Source organism: Trichogramma pretiosum, unplaced genomic scaffold (genome assembly GCF_000599845.2).
Source record: "Trichogramma pretiosum strain Unisexual culture from Peru unplaced genomic scaffold, Tpre_2.0 scaffold125, whole genome shotgun sequence".
In the NCBI taxonomy this organism is placed as follows: Eukaryota; Metazoa; Arthropoda; class Insecta; order Hymenoptera; family Trichogrammatidae; genus Trichogramma; species Trichogramma pretiosum.
Window position 1 is genome coordinate 77 of NW_019640812.1, and position 11,437 is coordinate 11,513.

At 40.2% G+C, this 11,437-nt stretch overlaps 1 protein-coding gene across 1 annotated transcript; it reads right to left on the reverse strand.

Moving 5' to 3' along the window:
- Nucleotides 1-411: 411 nt before the first annotated feature.
- On the reverse strand, nucleotides 412-2,456 carry LOC106655675. The gene is made up of 2 exons (XM_014376191.2): nucleotides 968-2,456; nucleotides 412-893 (listed from the first exon to the last, which is right to left on the reverse strand). Exons 1-2 carry the CDS (start codon nucleotides 2,283-2,285, stop codon nucleotides 412-414), a joined length of 1,800 nt encoding a protein of 599 aa, XP_014231677.1. The 5' UTR covers nucleotides 2,286-2,456.
- Nucleotides 2,457-11,437: the final 8,981 nt, after the last annotated feature.

Consider the following 11,437-nt stretch of genomic DNA (forward strand, 5'->3'; position numbering starts at 1 on the left):
ATATTCTAGTATTTACACTTTAATAGATTTACATTTTTGCTGATAATTTAAATCTCAATTTAATAAAAATTCAGAACGTACAAATAAGCTGCAAAAATAATTTCAATTGGCCATGAAACGTTTGGAACAGCTCATTTCAACGCACCGCATGCATTACCTCGCTTATAATTAAATTACCGGTTTAAGGATCACAAAACGCAAATATGAAAAATACATTTACGTAATCTACGAAACAAATCATCGCACTGTAATGTCTAACAATGTCTAAAAGCGCATCATGTGCTGAAAATAAAAACTTGGCTATAAACAATTATTTTTCAAAGTCGAATAGAGATTACAATTTTTTTTTTAAACACCAGTATTAAATGATTATTTAAATATGTTAGTAATGTATTTTTTATCATTTTTTGTTCAATTTAATATAATTTTTTCCATATCGTCCGTCACCATCGACGATTCTTTTTCAATTTTTTTCAAATATTTTTGAGTCATAATACTTCCCACCCATTTTCTCACGGTTCCTGTTATAAGTATTTGCTTCAAAAAATCATTCAAACTGTCCACGTGAAACACAAATTGTTGTTTGAATAAATTTGTATTTTCTTCATAAGGTGGAAAGGATAGTTTTTCCATTTCTCTTTTTAAAAGCTTGATTGTTTCAATATAGAATCTGTCATCCCTTTCATCTGAATAGTAATCTTCTGTTCCTTCGATTAAGGGGCTTATTCGAGTAATTAAATTTTTGAATCTTTGGTAAACTTTTTCACTCTCGCACAGCTCCTCGACCTTTATGGATATAAGATAATCATTGGTACGGAAAACGGCCATGTTAAAATCATCAGGAGTACTTATGTGCGTTCCCGGAACGTAACTGTAGATTTTGCTGAAATAATCTGTTTCAAATTGATGATAGTTAACGATGCGTAATTTACTGTTGTTAAAAATATACATTTATGTAATATCTTACCGGATCCAAATGAACTCTTGAAAGTGTCGAGATCGCTCACGACACGCTTCCTTGGTGTCATTATAAAATCCGATACTAATTCATGCTCCTCCTCGTTTAGCTTGTAACCTCGAGATTCCAAAATCTCAATGGTTTTGAGAAGATCGACGATGGCTTTGTAGTAGCCAAAGGCAGATCTTTTGCGTTGGAACGTCTGCCTCTGGAAGCGGACGATCTTAAGATCAGCTTGACAATTCAGAAGCAGATCGACGGCTCGATAATTGAAATTATTCATCGCGACCTGCAGTGGCGAATCGTTGTACAAATCCGGAGCATCGACCGGGGCTCCTTGTTCTAGCAGAAATTCGATAATAGCCACGCGATCCTCGTCCCACCTCACGACTTCGATGTAAGGGAGTAAATTGATTTCCTCTCGGTCGGAATCGAGGATAAAGTGTATCAAGGTTTGTCCCATTCTATTGGTCGCAGCCAAGTCGGCTTTAATACAGCCCGCTTCGAAGTTGGGAGTGCGGACGAGTATTTTTAGCAGCGCCAACACAGCCACTGGACGCATCCTAAAGTCGGTCAGATAGAAATTCGTATTGTATAAATCGTAAACAGCTCTCATGAGAGCGCAGAACATGGGATTGTTTCCAAAGCAGTCCGTGGCATTGACGTTGGCTTTGGCTTTGATGAGACAACGTACTATTTTCGTCGCGCTCTGGAAGTAAGGATAACTGTCCCTTATCTCGTAGCAAAGCTTGTGCAGAGGAGTTCGATCGAATAAGGCGGTCACGTTCGGGTTGGCCCCGTGCAGCAAAAGCGTCTGGACTGCTTCCCATCGAGTGTAACGTAGGGCCAAAAACAGAGGATAGCTCAACTCGTGTTTTCCTTCGACACGTAGATTAACGTTGATGTTAGCATCGGTAACGAAGTCTCCGATCAAATGGTCCTGCCCGGCCATACACACTGCGTTGAATTTATCTACGATATCTTGCTGAGCGTAGATAAGGTTTTTTACGAACCACATAATGTCATCGGCTTCGATGATTCCACACGCCGTAGCGATGTGATACGTTAAATCTCCCAACTTGTTGAAAATATCGATGCTGATCGATTTGTCCGAGAGCAATTTGATGATGTAAGGACAGGCTCGTTCAAAATCTAACTTCAAAATAGATTTACATTTTAATAACTTATCGAAGAATTCTTCACTTTGTTTGACTGAATTGGCCTGCTTCATCAAATAACTTTGTGTCATGTAAAGGCCCTGTCGTATCCATTTTTCAGTTTCTTCGACTGCGCCAAGAGTTTGACGATTTATCAGAATTTTCACCATCTCGAATTTAAGATGAAATAAAATAACCGTGGATCACGATGTTTACTGAATAATCTACTTGCACAATTTACACTGATTCGCGTTTGAGGTTCTGTTCCGGTAACGCGATTGAAATTTAGAGCGGTTAGTTGTACCTACTTATGGTAGCGGCTGTGTGCGATAATATTGATACTTGCGGCACGAATGACCAATTCAAGCATCTTTCGATGAAAATTTACGATATTCATAACGTAAACAAAAATAAATAGCGTCTTGTGGCAAGAATCATTCATTAAATCGTTCGTGTGAAACCAATCAATATCATAACACGAGTAAATAAGGTTATTTCGCCGAAATTTTCACAAATCATTCAGCACAAAATACAGCTGGGTACAAGATATATCGATTACATTTTTTTGAGTTGTACAAGGGAGGTACCTAGCGCCAAGACTTGTACGCGCCCTCGATAATCTCACATTCTTCTTTCATTATGATAATATCCAATTAATTGCAAATGCCGTTACAACATTTGAAACTAAATCAGCGATTCGATGCCTATAAAGCACATAAATTTCGACGTAATTCGCTCTCGCGCGCGCACGTATTATATTTATAATCAAGCGCGTTATATACAGATTAAAAAGTCAGGCGTGACGACAATCGCGCGCAAAAGTTTCCCATCCCCGTTTCTCGCGAAAATCAAGCGCTATATATCGCGAGCTGCGTATTATGTGTACGGTCGACGCAAAATTCCGTTCTTTTACCGAGTGTGCCGTGCGCGAGCATAAAGCGCCTGCGTTTGTGCCATATCCTAATCTGCGCCTCGCGATCGTAATTGTATTTTTACGTCGTCGTCGGCAGCGCGCGCGGATCCTGGCCTGATACATTATACCCCCGTATACCGCAAATGCAAGCGCGTGCACTCTGACGCTGAAAACTTCTGCATCGCTAATTTGCGCTTAATAAGATGAGCGAGCGCGTGCATCTTCGGAGAAAGAGACAGATGGACTAATTTACGCTAATAACTATATATACGCAACTTCTGCCTGTATGGATGAAAATTTATGTACACGATGTATTATGGATTTTTGACAAAATTAATAATTCTGAATGTTCAGAAAAATAATAATTAATTGTTGTAGTATATAAAAAAAATTGAAGCAATCTAAAAAATAAACAAATAAATAAATAAAAATATATTAAGGAGTACTCTACACGCAAGAGATGTATCACTCAAAAGAGAGCGAGCAAAAGATATGAAAGTTTGATGTGACTTAATTGAAGATATATTGTGTGTGTGTGTGTGTTTGTTGGATGCGTGCGTGCACGAGGAGAGAGATCAAGAACGTCGCGTGGTAATTAAAATTGTAAACCTCATAAAAAATTCATGTTTTATGGCGTTTTAATTGATGCGCGTATAATTTTTCGAGGGCTCGTGCGGATTTAATTATGTTGTAGCTGCCGTTGCCTGATGATGATGACTCGGCTCGAATCTGGAGCGGGTAACGTACATAAAACCGCGTGCAGTCGATCCTACGTGATATTTTGTTCATCACGACGAAATCACTCGTAGCTTTTGAAAAAAGGACTCGGTATACGGAATCGGTCGTCGAGCGCCAAAGATACGCCAAACGCCATAAGGCACGACGAGGAGCTCTAGCTGCGAGGCATCCTCCCGTGAGCGTACGCGCTCATGGAGCTTTGAAGAATTATTAGACGAATTACGAGCGTGCGATGGCAATAAATGAATTACAACGTCGGAAGCGTGCCCCCATAATGTCCGGGAAGTTTACGGTTTCTCAAAAGTTTAATTGGGCATGGTACTCTCTCTCTCTCTCTCTCTCTGGATTGGTGGACGAGTCCAAGCCTTCGGGTGACCAAGCTGCCACGAGACTGGAACGGACAGAAGATCGTAGCGTCTCAAAACTGCGTGCACTTCTCGGGCTATTAAACTCGGACCAACGGTTAATGTATATAAGAACAAGTGTCAAAAGCACACCACGCTCTCTCTCTCTCTATTTCTTTTCTATTTGTTCGATTAAAAAATTAAATATCTCTTGGGTGAAATTTTCGTTCAAGACTGTAATATACTCGAGCAAAAAATGAATGGATAAAAATACCGATAAGACCGAGACAGAGAGAAAAGTTATCGGCTAAAAGCTTTCACCGTGTAAGTAAGTTTAGAAGCTCGTGCACCTGTTTTCTCGCTTTTTCCTTTTACATCGTTCTCTCGCGTTCGCTCGTGCCAGCGTTATAGGATAAACAGCGTTCTCTGGCTCTAGCTTCTTTTTTTTTCGTTTTCTTTTCAACTTGTCCTTTTTCTTTACATGCTACACCTCATGCATCGGCTCGAATTTAATCCTACAACAGAAAAAATACGTAAGCAAAGTTTAGCAGGGGCTCGATCTAATCAAGCTTTTACAGTACTATTATTATTGCCACATACTTTAAAGCACGGTGGACCCTTACTACGCTAGATTTAGCTTGTCTCGTTGTTGTATGTGTAGTGGCTAGGCTCTGTAAAGAGAAGCGCATTAGCTTCTAAACCCAAAGTTCGAGCTCGCTCGCTCGCGCGATCATATCGCTCTTTACCTAAGACTACGTATAGGCTGCCGCATGCGCACGCTTAGACAAGAAAAGGATCTCGTCCCCTCGGCACCCTCAAGTACACAAGTTTTCACTGCTGCTGCTGCTGCTGCTGCTGCTGCTGCTGCTGCTGGTACCGCAGCCGTGCTGATGACTATAGCAAAAGGATAACGGCTGTTTAATGCACATACATAGAGACTCTGCTCCGGATAATGAAGAGTATAGAGCCCTCTGCATACGCAGGAAAAAAAAAACTGTTAACACTCTTGCGAGTTGCTGCTCGGTGTATATAGGTGCGCGCATGCATCCTATGCAGCACGCAGACATGCACGCGGGTATAGCTTACAGCTGCAATTAAGAAAAGATCGCGCCTGAAACTCGCGCGCTATGGGAGAAAGAGCACCGAGAGACAGGCTTATATACGCGTACACGCATGCTCGTCTCTCTTTTCTACCCAGCTATCTCATTGTACTACCCGTGTGGGTGAGCATACAGCCGAGCATACCCATATATACAGTACTTGTATATGGGTGGGGTCGCGCACCTCGATGCCCTCTGCGTACATGTGCAGTTCGGTGTGTGTGTATATAATATACCTCGGCGATGCTCTCGGTTTAATACGCGGGCGTTTTGGCCCGGGCTACACCCAGCCGGCGTCGTCAACTCGTACGTGTAAAATTTTTCGGAGCGGCTCTCGCTTTTAGGGCGCGTCTACTCGCGTTCGGTGCCTACATTGACATCGTGCGCGCGGCCCGAAGAATTCGAGTCCCTAAAATGGTCTCGACGACGCGACATATCGCCCATAATTATATCGTCCAAATTTTCCACTCCTCGTTTATTTGGCGTCCGACTGCGTGGACTCGACGCAGTCGTGTATCCTGGATAAGGTGCTACAGGAATATTTCTCGTCCGATTCGATCGCTGCACCGGGTTCGCGATCTTCGCATAGAGCAGCTGCACGTAACGCGATCGAGGTCGCGAAAACAGTTCGCGCACAACAACATGCGTACTCGAGCTGCGCACGTACAGCCGCGATACATCGCATGCATTTTTTGACTGCGGATCGTGATGCGTGTAACGTTGTGTGCGTGTGCGTGCCTGTACATATATATATAATACGTGTGTTACACTCGTGTAGAGTACCGGGGAAAGGCCGTGCACTCTTTAAACCTCGGGTATGCACCGCTCCGAGTAACGATAGAGAGAGAGAAAGAGAGAGCAAGAAGACGCCTCGCGTAAGTCAGCACTCGCTTCGCAGGATATTTCGTCATTTCCTGCTTCTCACGCGATACAATCTAAATTAACTATGTACGCCTGGCTAGGTCTTCTCTCTCTCTCTCTCTCTCTCTCTCTCTTTCTTTGACTCCCCTTGCGCCCGCGTCGCTCTTCTTCCTCCTACACTTTAAGAACCTTTGCTCAGCACGTCGCTTTATAGCGTTCGCCAATACACACGAGCTATATGTATTCTGATCTCCGCTATGTCGACGACCAACTTGTGCACGAGTTAAACATTCCAAGCAGGTCAAATACGAATATAAAATATATCACACTTGGTAATACGTATCGCGCATGGTTCCGAAAATCAGATGCATTTACATACTTGTGCCGATCGCGCGATCCCGAAACGATATCAGTACATAAATCGGTAAAAATAAATGTTACTCTCGACCGGCAAAGCTTGGCCCTTTAATTTGCTGAATTTTCTTTCACCCCGCTTTCCCGTATATCACCGGCCGAGAGTCTAGCGAGGAGAGGATCTCGAGCTGTATGAGCGCGCTGTGCGACCGGAAGTGCGAGCTGGAAAAAGAGATTCGTGGAAGGCGCGCGCTCGTTCGAAACCATCCGCGCGCAGGCCCATGAGCACTCGCGAACCGAGCCACATTATCCCCGAGCCGACTTTAAAAAGAAGAGAGTGAAAGAGAGAGAAAAAATAGGCGCGATCTCTGCGACTTTCAAGCTCTCGCAGCTGTATTATATATATATACGCGCGCGCTCCAGCACTAACGGAGATGTATACTTAAATGTTAAGAAAAGAGAGAAGGAGCAGCGCAATTACGAGTAACGGACGACGGCCGCCGGCGATAATGTCAGATTAAGGATGCGCCGAGCTTACGAAGCCGAGACACCACCGAGTGCAGTCTCGTGCTTGGCGCACGTATCGCTCGAGCTCGTTGTGGTTTTTGACACGCTTACATCACGGAGCTACGCCGTATATATATTGTACTGAACCTACAACGATTTCTGTATTTTTCTCTTTCGCAGCTTATATACGTAGGCGCGAGACTTCCTCCAATTTCCCTTCGACCGAGGATTTTCCGATTTTAATGTGGCAGATACATTACATTGTACTTATATATATATACGAATCATCAGCGAGGAAGTAACAATATAATATCGGTCGATAATACCGTTGCTGCAGCTCGTTGAAGTGTATTTTCCGAAATGCCCCTTCAAATGATTCGACGTTGTTCCAGCGAGGGTAATGCATACCGATTTTTGCGCAGTTCTTGGCAGTTCGCACTCGTATGATAAACATATCGGAACTAGCTGCTGTAATATCGGTTATTCTTCGACAACGTTAGCCTATGCGTCAATTCAAACATGAATTAAAAAAGAAACGCATCTAGCTTTTTGTACATCGGGCAATTTGTATAAGTAGTAGCGCTCCGTAGTGGTCAGACAAACCGTCCGTCTAGACACACACCCTCTCGAGTTTTTTCATTCTTTCAATTTCCTTCTCTTTTCTCTCTCTCTCTCTCTGTCTTTCAGCAGTCGAGATGAATCACGAATCTATAATATGGCAGGCGAGTCTCTTCTGCGCCTCGTTAAATCGAGTCGAGCACACAACACCACACGTACACACAGCAAGTACATAAGTTAATGCAAAAGATGCTTCCGTGATGATATATGTGGTATAGGTTGTATATTGCTCGCCCGTATGACTCGCGACTAATGACGCGCGATAGATCGATGGCGCGCACATATGGGCCATTCCGCCGACTCGTTAATATTCGTTATACTGCAGGATAACATACCAATGTCTCGAAAAATTTTTATTTCTCGCTACGTGATTGTTTTACAGGTAACATTTCTCAACTTTTACAAAGATTAAAAATGCTATTTAACCCATTAACGACCAAAATGCTTAATTTTTTTGTTGGTTTTCGCAGCGATTTTTTGTGTAGTTTTAGACCTTAGAAAAATTTCGCAGGGACCTATTTCGATGTAAAATTTAATATCCTTTTAGAAACTGAGCGCAAAATTTTGATTTTTTGCGTAATAAAAAAGTTATAGCTACTTAAACAAAAAAAAACGTAAAAATTTTTGCAAAAAATCAAGTTTTCGATTTTTTTTCGCCATGTTACCGGTAAGGAATCACGATATAAATATGATCAGGGGTGATCACGACTATCAAAGTATCTCAGAGAATTTTTATGGAATTTTCGAACCATTACTTCAAACAAAAAATAACTCATATTCATATAAAACATGACTCATTTTTACTCGAAAACTATTGAATTTAGAGAAAAAGTGCACAAAACGAAGATTTGAAAAGTGGTTCAAAAATTCCATAAAAANCTTAAACACTGTTTTCAGAATTCAAAAGATCGTTTTTTTTATGTTCTAATGTTCGTCGTTCGAAAGACCCATAAATTTTTTGCGTCCAAATTTTTATAGAGTAAATTTCAGGGTCTGTTCTTTCAAAAAATCTGTGCCTGAGTGGTGTGCTTCGTCATGTTGCCATATGGCACATGAACGAAACTGTCAAAACTAATTTCACAATTTCCAAAGACTTTATATAAATGTATTTACAGGGCAAAACACCCTATCAAATATCTCGAACATAGACCCATAGAAAGATAGCTTTTGAGCTGTAGAATCCGATGGTATGTCGCAAAAAGGTGTGCCATTGTTATAATTGAAGTTATTTACAATATTGTTGTTAATTTCGAATTGTCCCACGGATGAGTAAAAGTACATATTTATCTGGCACACCGTACCTATAATTTTAAATGAGATAGTTGTTGTTGCCCATTTTAGAAAAAAGTATACAAAATACTTTGAGACATGGGTATTTTTAAATATCGCCATAAAAAATATTTTACGCAACTACAAACAATATTTTATGTTCATTGCGGCTCAATCACTTTTAGCGTGCCTAAACGAAAAATCAGTAAACTTCAAATTGACATAGCTTAATCAATAAAAGTCGGATTGAGATTCTAAAAAGGCCATCAATAAGTTCTTTGTAAGTTGTTTATAGCTATATAAATTGATAATTGATTTATTAATTTATTTATTTTCTGTTTGTTATCAACAATTAACGAATCGAAAAAATTGGCTTTTCTCATCTTCGCTATTTCTAGCTTAGTTATAAGACTTAAAAACATTCTAAGACGATAAATTTTTGTGTTATGTTACTATTATTAAGAGTGTTTTGTGTAGCTAGCTATACAACGTATAATGTCTTCTAACACAAACAAAGATTTTTGTTTACGTACTTTATTAATTATTATAATAAATCTAACTCAATCACTTGATATCCTGTTTTCGTGTAAAAAGTATCAAATTTGACATCGCAAATGGGTAAGTGAATATATTTCTGCAAAAGTTTATTCAGTTAGATCAAAATGAAATAAATAGAAAATAAATAAAAGAATTTTTTCAATTGTGAATTATAGATATGCAAATTTCCAAAAATATTAAAAAGAAAATCGAAATGCACGAGAAAAGGCAAAAAGAAAAAAAACGTGCTCAATTTAATCTGCGATTGAACTCTTTACCCAAAAGAGTTAGAAAAAATGAACCTTTGTCATCGGAAAGAACTCTTAGTCATCAAAATCTAGTTAACTTGGAAAATGATCAACTCGCATCATCGATTGAAGGCTCAAAGCGCAAGCTTCGTCCATGAAAAAATCTTGATGTCTACGTCCTTGAAAGATGACATAGATCAACATCAACATCTACTAAAATATTTTATCTCCGAGTACTGATAAAAGAGTATTAGCTGTCAAAAGACCGCTGTTAAGTATTTTAGAAAAAAAAAATTTATATCTTCCGAAAAAAACGAAGAATTTAAATTTATTATTTAAGTTAATATTTAAATGTTTAAATAATATATTCGAGTTATAAATTTGTTTTTATATCAAACATCATTAACATTACTTTATTTAATGAAAGTATAAGTAAAACAAAGCATATGTATAAAGAACCAAACTTGATAAAGTGTCATGTTATAATTTTTGTGAAAAATTTAAATAAACTTTGTTTTTCGTAATCACCCTTGGTCTAATTTTATGGGCACTATTTTTTCCTGATTTCTAACTTCACTATGCATCTATACATGTAGGTAAAAACAATGTGCTGCAAAAATAAAAAAAAAAATTTTTTAAGGGGCAAATGTGAACGAGTCGGCGGAATTGCCCATATACACACACGTATGTGCACCCAAGGAATCGCGATGATTTTCGTTTCATTAAAAGGGATATTACAAATTGTCCGAGCGGTCGAGCGAGACGTGGTACCTTACATCCATACGGTACACATATCCCCTCCGTGGATCGAGAGCTGCCACTGATTCTCGAGCGCACGAGGATATAATGCATATACAGAGACTCGCGAGTACTAAGTGAATGGCGTTGCTAAATACACGCGCCAAAGCAAATACGTTTACATACCCTCGTATATAATACGTGTGTTTTCCTTTCGGGTTTATTTATACGATAGTAAACGTAACGACAGTGATGAAATTATCGTTTCCGCGCGATATCTATTTATGCTACGTACGCACGGACACATCTAGATGCTATATGCAAATCTTAGCCGCATGTGCATATATACGCGTGCGTATACTCATAACGCCGAGCTACATCGAGAGCCCATTGAATAGTTGTATATGTTAGTCCGAGCGAGCCGAGTCGCGGATTTTTTTTCTAGATTTTAGTACGCATGTAGTCAGTCATATTATGCGTACATACAAATATACACGTATAACACAAGAGCACACATAGGCGAATATACGTGTGGCTTGCAGTACGTGCGTATACGGCTAAGAGCTCCATAAGCAGACGTATACGCGAGCGAGCGCGACTTAATGCCCCGCGGCGAAGCGAGCGCGACGATCATATCGACGAGAAAAAGAGCGAGAGAGAGAGAGAGAGAGAGAGAGAACCTTACCTCCGAGTACGAGCCGTATGCATAAGTGCGAAAGAGTTGCATATTTTCCGTCTCGAGAGGTCGACCGCTCGTCATGTGCGGACTGCATGAAATGTGCAACAAGCAACCGCTCCAGCTGATGTATGTAATGCACTTTTTTCAATACAAACTATTACGCGTATTTACGAATCCATGCACGAGTTTTCGATCGTTGCGAAAGGATACAGCGAACCTGCGAATCTTATTGTTGATGAATTCTCAGCTTGAAGTAAAAACGAGGGGTTCGATGATACTGAAGCTTTAATTATTACTAACCAAAAGTTTTGGTTTCATGCAGCAGTTTCATGCATGCAAAGTTCATATTAGCCTCTGTTCATGGACAACATACAACAGAGTGTTCGAGAGTTTGATGAAAGCAATAGTTTTTTCCA